Here is a 16534-nt window from a genome sequence, read left to right as displayed (position 1 = left end):
TCCTTTGGACTGCGAGGAGATCCAACCAGGCCATCCTAAAGGAAATCAGTCCTGAATATTCATTGGAAGGACTGACGCTGAAGCTGAAGCTCCAATACTTTGGCCACCTGATGCGAAGAACTGACTCATTTGAAAAGACCCTGATGCTGGGAAAGATTGAAGGTGGGAGGAGAAGGGGATGACAGAGGATGAGATAGTTGGATGGCATCACCAACTCTACAGACATGAATTTGAGTAAGCTCCAGTAGTTGATGAGTGACAGGGAGGCCTGGCATGCTGCAGTCCATGGGGTAGGCTGAGAGTAGGTCAAGACTGTGCAATTGAACTGAACTGCTGTCTTAAAGCCCTTATCATTACCTGAAATCATGTGGTCTACGAGGTCTCTCTCCCCACCTCCACCCCACTAGGCTGGGAGTGTTCTCCTCAGCCCGCTCTATCCCGCAAGCCCCGACCTCACCCCAACACGCCTGGGATTTTTAAATTATTGTAACCACCAGGGGGCGCTAGAAACCTTCATTGGATATAACCGAGCTGTGCACCAAAAGCAGGCTGGCCAAGGAAAGGACACTTCCTCAGCCTGAGACTGAAGTCTCTTCCACATTGGCAGGTGGGAAAGCCCAGCCTGGAAATTCCCAGATTTATGATTCTACAGACACCAAAACTTTCTTCCCCAGGCATCCGTGATTCTCTTTGCGTCAATTTCCTCATCTGTAAAATGAGTGACAACAAACTTCACTGTTTAGAAATACAGTAGAGATCAGAGACGGTGGGGCTGCAAAGATCAGAGGAAGACAGGATAGAGCTCCAGGGCTCCAGGTTTGAATCCCACTTCGGCCAATCACAAGCTGAGTCAACCTTGGGCAAACTTGGGCTTAGTTGCCCCATGCCTGTTTCTGCATCTAGAAAATGGGGTAATGAAAACAGGACCCATCTCATTGAGAGGTCTATGTAAAAATAGAATTATGCAGGCAGGGCAAACAAGTATACAGTAAGCACTTAATTAATGAATGTTCGCTGCAGCTACCGCTTTCAGTTCTGTTGCTAATACTACGCACCCTCAAAAAACTTGGCTAGAGGGTCCTATTTCTGGCTCCAGATCCCCCCACACACCTTCCTCACGCTTGTCTCCAAGCAACAGGATGGAAGCCCCCTTTCTCTCCTTCCTCCACCTAGGAAACCACCTGAATGTTTGCCCCCCACGTCCCGCCAGAGTCTAGATCAATTCCAGCGGTCTGTTACTGGGAAAGACTGTCGTATTTTCCCGCATCTCTCTTCACAAACCCGACACCCAATGTGGGGTTCCTTCCGAGAAACCCAGGGGGGCAGTCTGGAGGAAGCGCACTCTGCCACGTCACAGCCGCCACCACTCCCGGTCGTGTGAGACAGCCCGTAAGGGCCGCCCCGCCCCTGCCCGGAACAGGGGAGCTAGGAGACATCCCTTGCCCCGTCGCAAGGGGTCAGGGGCTCTTAGGACCAGCCTGTGGCCTGAAGCGGAAACAAGGGGCAGGGCTCCAAGGGCGGGACTAAAAGAGGGGTGACTAGATGAGTGGGCGTGGTCAGCCTGAGGGGGCGGGGCAAATTTAAGGAGGCGGGTCCACTAGTAGGACCAAAAGGAGTTCCCCAGGGAGCGTGACCTACAGGAAGAAGGTTCATCCAAGCGGGAGTGGTTAGCGAAAAGAAAGTTTATAAGGGGGCGGGGCGATAACAAGGGGCGGGGCGATAAGTTACAGTAGGAGAAAGGGCGGAGCCTGGAGGGGAGGGGTTTAAAGTGGGCGGGACCAGGTGATGGCGCTAGGAACCCTTCGGGCGCGGCAGGGAAAGGCTGGATCTGGTTGGGGCGGGGAGGGAGGGGTCGGGAGACGCAGAGCCTCAGGCTTCCGCCAGGCCCCAAGTTCTTGCGAGCTCCGCGGGTCCCGGCCCAGGTGAGTGAGGGGCCCCAAGCAGAGCCAGGACCGGGAGATTTGGTGGGGGTAGGGAGTTCTCTTTTCCAGGTGGGGCCACCTGCTCTCTGGAAGAATCTGTCTGTCCCCGCGCGTCCGCGAACGTAAAAGGGGTCACCTGATTGGGTCACTGTGCATCATGCATGTCCGTGTACCTGAACGTCCTCCTGCAAGCGTATTTTCTCTGCAACATGGACAGCCTCCCTGCTTCCATGCCTGAGCAATGTTTTTAAACCACAAACCAGATCGTGACCCTCTCTCACTTCATACCTTTCCGTAGCGTCTCTTCCATCCCACCGAGACGAAAATTCGAGGTCCACCAGGTTCCTGCATCGTCTCTGCCTAACCTCACTGCTCTCCACTTCGCTCGTGGCTCACAGCATTGTCACACCTGCCTCCTTGACGACGTAAAATATAAAAAGCAAGCTCTGCACCTTTGCCCTCCCTGTATACCCCTCACCTGTACTGCTCTTTCTTCACATCTTTGCTTAACTGTTCCCCACCCCCGCCCCCCGCCCCTACTGAGATCTCAGGTCCCAAGTCACTTCGTGGGAGACAGCCTTCTGACTACTATTCATATTTAAGGTAGCCTCCCCCAGCCAGCCTCTCTTTATGTCTCCCTGTCTTATCACCTCCGTTGTTCACCCTTAGACATTATCTTCTTCATTCATCGTGCACTTATTTGTTTTGTGTGTCTCCTCCACCCGAGAGGCCTTGGTCTCATTCATCACTGTTTCTCCTTGGCACACAGTAACCATTCAACCAGTCAGTATTTTGCTCACGTTTGAGTCTCCGTGTCCACCTGTGTCCCTGTCTCGTGCAAGTGGCTGCCCCCTGTAGGAGTATATGGTCGATAGAAAATGAATAATCCCCTCCCTTCTTTCCCCAAACTTGCCTCTCACCCACCTCCTCTCTTGATTTCTGCCCCCTTCCTCTCTCTCCTGCCCAGATACCCAGAAATTATTCCAAACGATGCAGGACAGGTGGATGACTTAATTGGCCTGTGGCCGTCCTGTGACCACTCTGAGCTCCCCCTGAACAAACCAGAGTCAGTGATGCACCTTCACACCCACTAAGGGGCAGGCAAGACAGAGGACGCTGGAGTCAGAGGACTCTTAAAACCAAGGCCAGGCCAGGCCCAGCTGACAAACAGGAAGTGCACAGGTATCCAGGAGACACACCTGGTATTCAGGTATGTGGCGCCTGGAGCCAAAGCTCTGCTCAGCTCTCCCACCCCTTAAGCCACCTCGGACCAGTCTGGGAACTTCCAGGCCCTTTCAGCTGACTCAGGTCCTAAAAATCTTCGTGCTATTTCTCTGCAGATCCTTCCGGGCCCAGAAGGCCCTGGGGGTAGGGGAAGCAAGACACTTTCCCCACCGCCACCTCCCACTCCCTCTCCCCTTCTTTCCTCTCACCCAGAGCAGTTTTTTCACCAGATGCTTGAGAGACCCCGGGGCCTGAGGCATGAGCGATGATCAAGGGGTCCTAGAGTGTCCATGTCCTAAGTTTGATCACAGTAATAACGAATGAAAACCTGTAGATGTCTATTTGCTGTTTGCTGACCTGTCTACAAAAATGTGACCTTTTAATGGTCTTTTAAAATGGGTTTCCCCACTGGCTCAGTGGTAAAGAATTCACTTGCAACCCAGGATTTGGCTGGAGACACAGTTTGATGCCTGGGTCGGGAAGATCCTCTGGAGGAGAAAATGGCAAGCCACTCTGTTATTCTTGCCTGGAGAATCCCAGAGACAAAGAAACCTGCCGGGCTACAGTCAATGGGATCAGAGTCAGACACCACTGAGCGACTGAGCATACAAAATGACCTTATTGGAAAGCCACGCATGGGTTAAATTTTTTTGTACAATCTAAGAATCCTTGAGTGTGCCTACAGATCCCTGAGATGCTATGGGTTTTAGTAAATTTAATTCTCCCCAGCCTGGAATTTATTTCACCCCAAGAACCACCAGGCTTGAGACTTACCCAGTGCTTCGGTGGCTCTGCTCTCCCAAGGCAGGAGGCCTGGGTTCCATCCCTGGTCAGGGAATTAGATCCCACATGCCAGAACTAAGAGTTCTCATGCTGCAACTAAGACTCAGTGGAGCTAAATAAATAAATTAAATTAAAAAAAAAAATTTTTTTAAAGAACCACCTGACTTGGCCCCTTAAAATCCTCCCAACCTTTACCCACCCCCAAGACCTTCCCAGGTCACTGTAAGAAAAATCTTAACTCCACTGCTTGAATCTTCATATCTGATCCCTGATTTCATTTTTCCCCTTAGTTCTCTCAGATCTATTTTAGGCTTCCTTTTCTACTCACTGATTTTCCTAATCTCTGTCTTCTCAGCTAGAAGATGCCTAAGAGCAGGAATCTTGGTCTTGTTGTTCACTGCGAGGTCTCTAGTGCCTACAAGGGGCTCCCGGCACAGAGTGGGTGCCGCATAAATATTCTTTTGAGTTAATTTGTTAATTAAATTTCTACAAAATATAGCACTATGTCATCTGCATTAAAAATTGCATTACATTTGAGATCATTGTCTTCTTCCTTCGCAAGAATCCCAGTGAATTTGCATGACTGTTTTCATGAAATCACAGCCTATTCTAAATTAAAGTTAGGGACTTCCCTGGCAGTCTAGTGGTTAAGACTCTGCACTTCCAAAGCAGGAGGTGCCAGTTTGATTCCTGGATGGGGAACTAAGACCCCAGATGCTGCATGGCACAACCAAAAAATAAATTAATTAAAAAGAATAAATTAAATTTATTCATTTCATGCTTAGTCGCTCCGTCATGTCTGACTGTTTGCAACCCTTTGGACTGTAGTCTTCCTGGCTCCTCCGTCAATGGGATTTTTCAGGCAAGAATACTGGAATGGGTTGCCATTTCCTACTCCAGGGGATCTTCATGACCCAGGGATTGAACCCACGTCTCCTGTGTCACCTGCATTGCAGGTGGCTGCTTTACCCACTGAGCCATCCAGGAAGCCCCAAAGTTACTCATAGCTTGAATTTAATCTGATACATATATCAAATATAACTCATATAATTTATAATTAAAAATATATAATCTGACTATGGGTAACTTCTTTAACTTAATATAAATATATATTAACATTTATATTTAGAATATAAAATACACAAATGTTATATGTAAATATTTAAATACATTTATATATAATTATCGGAGAAGGCAATGGCACCCCACTCCAGTACTCCTGCCTGGAAAATCCCTTGGGTGGTGGAGCCTAGTAGGCTGCAGTCCATGGGGTCGTGAGGAGTTGGACACGACTGAGCGACTTCACTTTCACTTTTCACTTTCACGCATTGGAGAAGGAAATGGCAACCCACTCCGGTGTTCTTGCCTGGAGAATCCCAGGGACGGGGGAGCCTGGTGGGCTGCCGTCTATGGGGTCGCAGAGAGTTAGACATGACTGAAGCGACTTAGCAGTAGCAGTATATATAATTATATAAATATGCTGTGTATTAAAATATCATATATATATACATATACAGAAAGCATTGCATTTTATGGTTTGATAAGATGTGGGCTGTTGTCTTCAAACTATGAGGAACATGAAAGGGCTGACCAAGCCATTCAGGAAGCAAGAATAATTATTCCTGTTTTACAGATGAGGAAGACTGAGGCCTGTTGGAAGTACAAAGCACAGACCCTGCACCCTCTGCCCCCGAGAGCTCCATGCAGGTGCCACAAGATGGAGAGGACTTTGTGGGCCAACCCTGGTACCACGGCCCCCTGTCCCGCCAGGTACCACTGCCTCTCACAGGACCACATACCATCTGATGGGGAATCTCACTCATCTTTGACTTACTGGGGACTCCTGGGTCCCAGATAAGGGCCTTAGGGTCAAGATCTATCAGAAAGAGTGACTTGAGGGCTGAGGATTGTTTTGCAACTTGGTCTATGTGGGATGTCACTTCTTATCTTTAACTTATCACTTCCTTTGGGATGGTGTTGAAGAAGGTGACAGGAGTTGAAGAGGGTACTAATGACTCCTCAAACCACCCTTTGGCCCTACTTGTCTCTCTGTCTCTCTCTGGATTCCAGGCCACCTGTGGCCGCCAGGGTCCCATTTCCCTCTCAATTCAAAGCACCTCATGCTCATCTCCAGCTTAGGAGTCACCTTCAGGAGTCCCAGGACCTGAGATATCTAATCAAATCATGAGAGGCAGTGTAGCTTAATGGTGAAAATCCCACACTTTAGCCACAAGCAGCCTGAGTTCAAATCCTATCCCTACAATTTATATTGGATATAAACTAGAGCAAGGTAGTTGATGTTTCTGGACCTCTGTTTTCCCATCTGTAAAATGGGCATAATAGTACCTACCTCTTATCCTTGGTAAAGGATGAAGTGAGTTCATACATTTTACACTTAAAACAGTGCCTGGCATATAATAAGGGCCATACAAGTGTCCTTTGCACATATTGGCCAGTCCCCAGCCTCCATCAGCAGCTCTGCTTTGCCCCTCTATGATGTTGTGGCCCTCAGGCCCTGTTTTCAGCCACCATAGCTGGCATGATAGTGCTCTATTTTTATAAAGGTGAATTTCAAGGCCATGGTCTGTTTGGAAGAACCTAGCAAATGGCTTTTCTGAAAGCCACATTTGCATAACAAACTCAGCACCTGTCACCAGGTTGGAACTTGCATTAGTCAGCGTCATCTAGTGGCTGTAACAAACATTCCCACGCTGTCAACGACTCCATCAACATTTAAAGACTAGTTCATGTCGCAGTCTAAGAGGATGCAGAGCTTCAAAAGGAGTCAGACCCAAGCCCTTTCAGTCTTCTGCCTCCACTGCCCCCCAGGGCTCTGTGGGCGTCAACTGACAGATTCAGGAAGAAACCTGTAGGATTCTGCTAGACTTATTTCAAGGGCCAGGTCTGCCCATTCCCCACAGCACTCGTCCCACATCCCATTGGTCAGATCTTGTCACACGACAGTTAATCGCAAAGGGGCCTGGGAAATGTAGTGCGGAAGTATGTCCACTAGACAAGAAATTGTTTGGCCGAAAACTACCCAGTCTCTGGGGTGGCTTTTCTTGGGTTGGGGGGAGGGGTCGGGAGTCTCCATTAATTACTGATACGTGCTCATGCGTAAACCCTTGCCCCCCCCCCCGATCCTCCATCCCCAGAAGGCCGAGGACCTTCTCCAGCAAGATGGTGACTTCTTAGTTCGTGCGTCCAAGTCCCGTGGGGGCCACCCTGTCATCTCCTGCCGCTGGCGGGGCTCAGCCCTGCACTTCGAGGTGCTTCGTGTGGCCCTGAGGCCTCGGCCAGGCCGGCCCACAGCCCTCTTTCAGCTAGAGGATGAGCGTTTCCCCAGCCTGCCTGCCCTGGTTCGCAGCTATGTGATTGGCCAGCGTCCACTGTCCCAAGCCACAGGGGCTGTGGCCTCCAGGCCAGTGCCACGGCAAGGACTAATTCGACGCAGCTTTAGTGAGGACACCCTTCCAGACGACCCGGCTCGCACAGAGCCGCTCAGGTATTCACAGGTTCTCTACATCCTGAAGACACCCAAGACCTCCCAGGGTTCTCCACCACTGTTCCTGTGTGTTCCAATAGTGGACCGCTCTGTCCACTATTGACATTTGTTGCCAGATTATTCTTGGTTGTGGGGGGGGCCATTCTGTGCATTGCAGGCTGTTGAACAGCATCCCTGGTCTCTTATCTACTAGATGCCAGTAGAATGCTCTGCACCCCTCCTCTTAGTTATGACAACCAAAACATATCTCCTGACATTGCCAAGTGTTCCCTGGGGCTAGCAAGCACCCTGGGGGATCCCCTGGTTCTGAGTGATGGGATGTAAGGTTTTCTGGGCACTGTGGAGGCTATATGCTATCTAACTATCTGCTAGGAGTAGGACAACATATCTCCCTCCCTCTGTCCCCCAGGGATAGGAAGCGGAGTGATAGTCAGCCCGCAGGTTTGGAGCATATGTGGCGGTCACCAGAAGACCCTCCTGGACCAGGTAAAGGGTCTTCCAGAATAGGACATAGCTCCAAAACTCTTCTGCCACGCACTATCCAAGTGACACTGGGCAGGTGACAACCTGCTGGGGAAAAAGGATGGTGATGCTCTCGATGTTGTCACAGTGACTAAAACACATACAAGAACTCTGTAGGTGCTTAAAAGTATGGGTTTACAATGATTCCAAGAAACCCTCCATGCTCTAACCATAGCTAAGCTCTCTAATAATTCCATCCCTCATCCCCTGTTCACTCTGGCCACACAGACATCCTTTCAGTTGCTGATTGTTGTTGTTCAGTCTGCTGGAACCTTGTACATTTGTTCCTGCCTCAGGGCCTTTGCACTTGCTGGCCTCATCTTTGGAAAGCTCATTCCCTAACCTTTACCTGACTGTTTCTCATCTAACAGGAGTTCCTCAAAGCAGCTAACCCTGGCCATCCTACATAAAGGAGGAGTTCCCCTTGTGCCCTGACTGGCCTGTTGTCTCCCATCAACATGAGCCCTCACTGTGTGTGTCAGAAACAATACTAAGTGCTGAGACACATCAATGAATAAGAATAACAAAGATCCCTGCTCGAGTGGAGCCAACATCCTATTAGAGAATGAAGGACCATGAACAACAGAAATGAGTCATATTTGTTGTTGTTGTTCATTTGCCAAGTCGTGTCTGTGATCCCATGGATACAGCATGGATACATGGATACTCTGTGATCCCATGGATACAGCACACCAAGCTTTCCTGTCCTTCACTATCTCTCAGAGTTTGCTCAAATTCTTGTCCGTTGATTCAGTGATGCTCTCTAACCATCTCATCCTCTGTCACTCCCTTCTCCTTTTGCTTTCAATCTTTACCACCACCAAGGTCTCTTCCAATGAGTTGGCTCTTCCCATTAAGTGGCCAAAGCATTGGAGCTTCAGCTTTAGCATCCATCCTTCCAGTGATTATTCAGGGTTGGTTTCATTTAGGATTAACTGGTTTGATCTTCATGCTGTCCAAGGGACGCTCAAGAGTCTTCTCCAACACCACAATTTAAGAGCATCAATTTTTTGGCACTCAGCCTTCTTTATGATCCAACTCTCATGTCCATACATGACTACTGGGAAAATCATAGCTTTGACAATACAGACCTTTGTCAGCACAGTGATGTCTCTGCTTTTTAATATGCTGTCTAAATTTGTCATGGCTTTCCTTCCAAGGAGCAAGCTTCTTTTAATTTCATAGCTGCAGTCACCATCCACAGTGATTTTGGAGTCCAAGAAAATAAAATCTGTCACTCCTTCCACTTTTTCCCCTGCTGTTTGCCATGAAGTGATGGAACCAAATGCCATGATGTTTGTTTTTGGAATGTTGAGTTTTAAGCCAGCTTTTTCATCCTGCTCTTTCACCCTCATCAAGAGGCTCTTTAGTTCCTCTTCACTTTCTGCCATTAGAATGGCATCATCTGCATATCTGAGGTTGTTGATATTTTGCCCGGCAATCTTGATTCCAGCATGTAATTCATCCAGCCCAGCATTTCACGTGATATACTATGTATATAAGTTAAATAAACAGAGTGACAATATACACTCCTTTCCCAATTTTGAACCACTTTCAGTAAGATTATAACTGTTGCTTCTTGTCCAGCATACAGGTTTTTCAGGAGACAGGTAAGGTGGTCTGGTATTCCTGTTTTTTTAAGAGCTTTCCACAATTTGTTGTGTTCCACACAGTCAAAGGCTTTAGCATAGTCAATAAAGCAGAAGTAGATGTTTTTCTGGAATTCCCTAGCTTTCTCTATGACCCAACGAATGTTGGGGATTTAATCTCTGGTTCCTCTGCCTTTTCTAAACTCAGATTTTCTATCTAGAAGTTCTCAGTTCATGCACTGCTGAAGCCTAGCTTGAAGGATTTTGAGCATAACCTTACTACCATGTGAAATGAGTGCAACTGTATTGTAGTTTGAGCATTCTTAGAGAAGGAAATAACAACCCACTCTAGTATTCTTGCCTGGAGAATCCCATGGACGGAGGAGCCTGGCAGGCTACAGTCCGTGGGGTCACAAAGAGCTGGGCATGACTGAGCGACTTCACTTTTGAACATTCTTTGGCATTGCCCTTCTTTGGGACTGGAATGAAAACTAACCTTTTCCAGTCCTGTGGCCACGGCTGAGTTTTCCAAATTTGCTAATATATTGAGTACAGCACTTTAACAGCATCATCTTTTAGGATTTGAAATAGCTCAGTTGGGATTCCATCACCTCCACCAGCTTTGTTTGTAGTAATGCTTCCTAAGGCCCACTTGACTTCACACTCCAGGATGTCAGGCTCTAGGTGAGTGACCACACCATCATGGTTACCCGTGTCATTAAGACCTTTTTTTTGTACAGTTCTTCTGTGTATTCTTGCCACCTCTTCTTAATAGCTTCTGCTTCGCTTAGGTCCTTACCGTTTCTGTCCTTTATTGTGCCCATTCTCGCATGAAATGTTCCCTTGATATCTCAATTTTCTTGAAGAGATCTCTAGTCTTTCCCATCCTATTGTTTTCCTGTTTCTTGGCATTGTTCATTGAAGAAGGCCTTCTTATCTCTCCTTGCTATTCTCTGGAACTCTGCATTCAGTTGGGTATACCTTTCCCTTTCTCCCTTGCTTTTCACTTCTCTTCTTTCCTCGCTATTTGTAAAGCCTCCTCAGACAACCATTTTGCCTTCTTGCATTTCTTCTTCTTTGGGATGGTTATGGTTACTGCCTCCTGTACAATGTTACAAACCTCTGTCCATAGCTCTTCAGGTACTCATGTCTATCAGATTTAATCCCTTGAATCTATTTGTCACTTCCACTGTATAATCGTAAAGGATTTGATCTAGGTCATACCTGAATCAGAGAAGGCAATGGCAACCCACTCCAGTACTCTTGCCTGGAAAATCCCATGGACGGAGGAGCCTGGTAGGCTGCAGTCCGTGGGGTCGTGAGGAGTTGGACACGACTGAGTGACTTCACTTTCACTTTTCACTTTCATGCATTGGAGAAAGAAATGGCAACCCACTCCAGTGTTCTTGCCTGGAGAATCCCAGGGACGGCAGAGCCTGGTGGGCTGCTGTCTATGGGGTCACACAGAGTTGGACACGACTGAAGCGACTTAGCAGCAGCAGCATACCTGAATGGCCTAATGTTTTTCCCCTACTTTCTCCAATTTAAGATTGAATTCTGCAATAAGGAGCTGATGATTTGAGCCACAGTGAGGTCTAGGTCTTGTTTTTCCTGACTGTATAGAGTTTCTTCATCTTCTGCTGAAAAGAATATAATCAATCTGATTTCCATATTGACCATTTGGTGATGTCTATGTGTAGAGTCGTCTCTTGTGTAGTTGGAAAAAGGTTTGCTGTGACCAGCATATTCTCTTGACAAATCTCTGTTAGCCTTTTCCCTGCTTCATTTTGTACTCCAAGGCCAGACTTTCTTGTTATTCCAGGTATCTCTTGACTTCCTACTTTTGCAACTCCCTATGATGAAAAAACATCTTTTTTGGTGTTAGTTCTAAAGGTCTTGTAGGTCTTCACAGAAGGGTTCAACTTCATCTTCTCTGGCATTATAGGTTGGGGCATAGATTTGAATTACTGTGATGTTGAATAGTTTGCCTTGGAAACGAACCAAGATCATTCTGTCATTTTTGTGATTGCACCCAAGTGCTGTGTTTCAGAGTGTTTTGTTGACTGTGAGGGCTACTCCATTTCTTCTAAGGGGTTCTTGCCCACAGTAGTAGATATAATGGTCATATGAATTAAATTTGCCCATTCTTGTCTATTTTAGTTCACTGATCCCTAAAATGTTGATGTTTACTCTTGCCATCTCCTGCTTGACCACATCCAATTTACCTTGACTCATGGTGTGCTGCAGTTCATAGGGTCACAAAGAGTTGGACAACCTTAGCGACTGAACAGCAACAACAAATGGATCTAACATTCCAGGTTCTTACACAATATTGTTCTTTACAGCATTGACATTTACTTTCACCACCAGGCACATCCACAACTAAGCACCGTTTCCCCTTTGGCCCAGCTGTTTCATTCTTTCTGGAGCTATTAATGATTGCCCTCCACTCTTCCCCAGTAGCATATTGGATACCTTCTGACCTGAGGGGCTTATCTTCCGGTGTTGTATCTTTTTGCCTTTTCATACTGTTCATGGGGTTCTAACAGCAAGAATACTGGAGTGGTTTGCCATTCCCTCCTCCAGTGGACCACTTTTTGTGATAACTCTTCACTGTGACCCATCTATCTTGGGTGGCCCTGCACGGCACGGCTCATAGCATCATTCAGTTATGCAAGCCACTTTGCCACTACAAGGCTGTGATCCATGAAGGGGAGTCAATTATGCTTTGGGTTAAAAATTAAAAGTAGGACAGAGCAAGGAGTATTACAGTTTTTAGTAGTAGTTAGGAAATTTTCTCATGGAGAAATACTTGAAGGAGATGAGGGAGGGAACGATGTGGATAATGGGGTGAGAGTGGCCCAGACAGAGAGAACAGTCAGAGCAAAGGAACTAGAATCAGAACAAGAGTCTGAACTGTTCATTGAACCAAAAAGAAGTGAGTGTAGCAGAAACAGTGGGAGTGAGAGGGAAGTCGGAGAGATATCAGGCTCAGATTGTGAGAGCTTTGAGGGCTAACAAGAGGACTTTGGTCCTTATTCAGAGTGAGATGGGAACATTAGGGAGGTTTTAAACCCCCATAACAGGGTTGACTTAAATGTTTAGTAGATATAGTCTCCCAAAAGTCTGTGCGCAGTTTTAAGTTAATAACCTCAGAAGTAAATATACCACAAACTTAACAGAAGACATCATTCGAAAGTTTGATAAATTCAGTTTCTTTGAGGCATATGTAACTTTGTGAATTTTGAGTGACATATTTTTTCATTTCAATTTTGTGTGGTCAGTGCTTACCATCTTCAATCAGAGGAGCAAAATGGAAGAGTTCAGACTTAAAATGTAGTATTCAGAATTGGCAGAACTACATCCATGTCAGAGAAAGTTCATTTTCAGACCATTGGTAGGTATCTAGCATCGATGTTGGTGAAGCTGTTCAGCCTCAAAGCTGCAACAAGGTAACTTAGGATACCTGCTTGTTGGCTGAATGAGTGCAGGAACCAGGAGGTTGGTAGCTCAGGAAGCCATCACCCCAGCCAGCTATCTTCTCTGTGTACCTCTTTCTCCCCCTCTTGTATGACCCCCAGGAGCCTCCACTGTACCTGCATCTGGCCTGCCTCGGACAGGTAGTGACCCCGTGATACTAAAGACCCCAGTTCCCTTGGGGTCCGTTGCTGACAGTCTCAGGGCCTCTGATGGGCAGCTTCATGCCAAGGCCCCAACCAAGCCACCTCGAACACCCTCATTGCTACTGCCTGATGCCTCTGGACGCCCCCCGACGTACTGTGAGCTGGTGCCCCGAGTGCTCAGGGTCCAAGGACCACCCCCTGGCCACAGCTGCCCAGAGTCAGAGGTGCCCTGGTGGGAAGCCGAGGAGGAGAAAGAGGAGGACAGATGTTTTGCAAGACCACAGGCTGAGGTCTCTTTCTGTCTCCCTGACACCCCCTCCTGCCTGCTGGGCTCCCAGAATCGGCCTCTGGAACCCGAAGTCCTGCATACTCTCCGTGGCCTGTTCCTGGAACACCATCCTGGGAGCACAGCTCTCCACCTGCTATTGGTAGACTGCCAGGTGGGTCCCCCTACCAGGTTTCCCTCCCCAGGTAGGGCCTGAAGCCAGGGCATGACCAAACCCCACCTCACACCCATAGACTCACTCTGCTCCCTTAACGTCCCTACTCTTACCCCCACCCCCCATCACCAGGCCACAGGTGTCCTGGGAGTGACCAAGGCTCAGCGGGGCGCCATGGGGGTCGCCTCCGGTCTGGAGCTGCTCACACTTCCCCACGGGCATCGCTTGAGATTGGAATTGCTGGAGAGGTGAGACAGCCACCTGAAATCCCCAGGGTCTTCAAACCTCCTCCCATTCCCGGTTCCCCAGGAAGGAGGGGAATGGGTAATGCCGCTGACTGTCCCTCCTCACCCCCACATCGCAAACCTCCCCACTGCCCCCAGACCCTTGCCCTCCGCCTCTACAGGCTCGAGACGCTGGCGTTGGCGGGGGCGCTGGCAGTGCTGGGCTGCGCAGGGCCGCTGGAAGAACGCGCGGCCGCCCTGAGGGGCCTGGTGGAGCTGGCCGTGGCGCTGCGGCCAGGGGCGGTGGGGGACCTGCCCGGACTGGCCGCGGTGATGGGCGCCTTGCTCATGCCCCAGGTGCGTGGGAAGCAAGGGAGGAGGCCGGAGTGCAAGAGATGGGGAAGAGTGGAAGGAAGGAGGGCTCACGTCTCTTCCTCCAGGTGTCGCGTTTGGAACGCACGTGGCGCCACCTGCGAAGGAGCCACACGGAGGCTGCGCTGGCCTTTGAGCAGGAGCTGAAGCCGCTGATGCGATCGCTGAATGAGGGCGCCGGTGAGTGGTGGCTTTCGAGGAGTGATAACCCTAACCAGAATCTGGATTCAGCCCTAAGCCCCGCCCGCCCGTGTCTTAGTCCCCGCCCCTGGGTCTCTCCTAGGCCACGCCCCCTGCCTAGGCCCGGCCCCTGACTCACATCCAGCAATGCGCTAGGCTCTGGCCTCCCGGCCTCGCGCCGAACCCTTGTTTCTGTCTCGGGCTCCACCTTGGCGGTACGAGCCGCCAGCTCGTTAGGTCCTAGGCCCCGCCCTCCGCGCTCTTGCCCCCGCCCTCTACGCGAGACTCTGCCCTGGACCCAACCCCTGGGCGGGCCTGTTCTAGGCTCCGCCCCAGCTTTAGGCCACACCCTTGTCCTCCTCTGGTCTGGGCTCGAGCCTCAGTGTCTGACCCAAACCCCACCCTCTGCCCTGCCCTAGGATGCCCTGGCCCCAGTATATGTTGAGTCCTCTTCACCCTAGGACCCGCACCCCGTCCCTAGCCCAGCCCAGACCCTTCCCCCAACAGGACCCAGCGATCCCGGCGAGGTGGCGCTGCCACACGTGGCACCCGCGGCGCGCCTGCTGGAGGGTGAGGAACTCCCGGGGCCCTTGGACGAGAGCTGCGAGCGGCTGCTGCGCACCCTGCACCGGGCGCGTCAGACGGCCCGGGACGCGCCCAGATTCCGCGAGGCGGTGGCGCGGCGCCTGCGAGGTGAGCTCCTCCCCTTCGAGGGGTTGCCAGAGGATCCCCACTTTCGAAACAACCTGCATGCTCCAGCGCGGTAACCCCCAAATCCACCGGGCCAGAGACTAGACTCCTGTCACACCTCCCAGAGTCCCCCCCCAAACAGGGCGGGCCCCGGTCCCAGGAGTGTTCTCACCTCCACACACGCTACCGCCACCTGCAGCGTTGATGGGCACAGCACCCTCTGCCCCTCGGAGCCAAGCCCACAGGACTCCACCCCCACTCTCCCACCTGGGAAGGCCCTACCCCCAGAGGGTCTCAATTCCCCACAGGAATGCGAAGCTCCCTCCAAAATGACTCAGACCATCACTCTAGCAGAATAGCGCCCCCACTGTACTCAGAACCACACTTCTGTCCTGGGGCAGCCCTGCCTCCGAATCCCGCACTTGGATGGTTTCTTAAGACCCTTCTTCTTCCAACATGGCCTAACCTCCTCCTCCCAAGTTTGTTAGGCAGGTTGGCCCCAAATTCCACCCTCAAGGCAGCTCCATGTCCAGGTTCAAGCCCTAAAGTAAGGGGCGCTCTGATGTGGCCCCTGAAACGGACTGGCCCCCATGCACCCTGGCAGAGCCCGCATCGACCAAGCCCTTCGACCACCGCCCCCCCACCCCCCTCAAACCCCCCCCCCCCCCCCCCGACTCCTGCAGACCCCTCCCCAGCTAACCCTGCCCGGTTGTTCAGATAATCTGGGGCAGAGTCCCTCCTGGGTCAAAGTCCAGAGGGAACCAGGCAGGTGTGGGAGGAGCAAAGCAAGTGCCTGGGCCCTACCCCCAGCTCACCTGGCCTCGCCCCCAGGATTCCGGCCCAACCCGGAGCTGACAGAGGCCCTGACCACTGGCTTCTTGAGGAGGTTGCTCTGGGGGAGCCGAGGGGCTGGGGCGCCATGGGCCACACGACTCGAAAAGTTCCATCGCGTCCTCAGCGTCCTCTCACAGCGCCTGGAGCCTGACCCTTGAAAGCACAAGCCCCCTTCTCACGCTGGATACCCAAGCATCTGGGGACCCCTGATGGAGACCAAGGAAGCCGTCCAAGTTTCTTCACCCAGCCAGATGCAGTGGGGACCTGCACCCTGCTGCACAGAAGGAGCGGACTGGTTTGCAAGAACCCACCTTGCACCCTAAAAAGGCATGTGGATCCTGGGAGTGGACAGCTCCTGCCTTACACTAGAAGACCCAGATGTCTGGAGGCTCTGCACACCCCACCCCACCCCTCAAGTGGTGAATGTATGTCTCTTAATGTTAAAGATAACTTGAAGATCTGTCTGTAAGAGGCCAGAGTTCAAGTGTTTTAAAAGCTGTGTGACTTTTATCAGATCACTTGACCTCTCTGTGCCCAGTTTCAATATAAAAGTGAGACTGTACTTTCTAAGGGTTATCATGGGAATGAAAACTCAACGTTTGAATGAGCTCCTGGGTGGAGAAGGC

The 16534-nt window shown here is 50.3% G+C and overlaps 1 protein-coding gene across 4 annotated transcripts; it reads left to right on the top strand.

Annotated features, from left to right (window-relative positions):
* Positions 1-1819: 1819 nt before the first annotated feature.
* On the top strand, positions 1820-16478 carry SH2D3A (SH2 domain containing 3A). 4 transcript variants are annotated; one of them, XM_027547476.1, is made up of 10 exons: positions 1820-1922; positions 5563-5699; positions 7085-7434; positions 7844-7920; positions 13507-13608; positions 13741-13856; positions 13992-14189; positions 14273-14384; positions 14892-15077; positions 15906-16478. In XM_027547476.1, the coding sequence occupies exons 2-10, from the start codon at positions 5631-5633 to the stop codon at positions 16064-16066; spliced, it is 1371 nt and encodes a 456-aa protein (XP_027403277.1). In that variant the 5' UTR covers positions 1820-1922; positions 5563-5630; the 3' UTR covers positions 16067-16478. The 4 variants fall into 4 exon arrangements, with proteins under 4 accessions (XP_027403277.1, XP_027403276.1, XP_027403274.1 ...); XM_027547475.1 differs by having other exon boundaries at positions 13127-13608; positions 14015-14189; positions 16033-16478; XM_027547473.1 differs by having other exon boundaries at positions 13127-13608; positions 14015-14189.
* Positions 16479-16534: the final 56 nt, after the last annotated feature.

The sequence above is a fragment of the Bos indicus x Bos taurus genome, chromosome 7 (assembly GCF_003369695.1).
Source record: "Bos indicus x Bos taurus breed Angus x Brahman F1 hybrid chromosome 7, Bos_hybrid_MaternalHap_v2.0, whole genome shotgun sequence".
Lineage (NCBI taxonomy): Eukaryota > Metazoa > Chordata > Mammalia > Artiodactyla > Bovidae > Bos > Bos indicus x Bos taurus.
This window is presented reverse-complemented; position numbering and strand designations above follow the sequence as displayed.

Bases quoted from the DNA above. Each gene is read 5' to 3' on its own strand.
- SH2D3A (XM_027547473.1), top strand. From the start codon at position 5,631: ATGCAGGTGCCACAAGATGGAGAGGACTTTGTGGGCCAACCCTGGTAC. The intron at 13,857-14,014 runs GTGAGACAGCCA...CCGCCTCTACAG, and splicing joins AGATTGGAATTGCTGGAGAG to GCTCGAGACGCTGGCGTTGG. The intron at 14,385-14,891 runs GTGAGTGGTGGC...TTCCCCCAACAG, and splicing joins ATCGCTGAATGAGGGCGCCG to GACCCAGCGATCCCGGCGAG.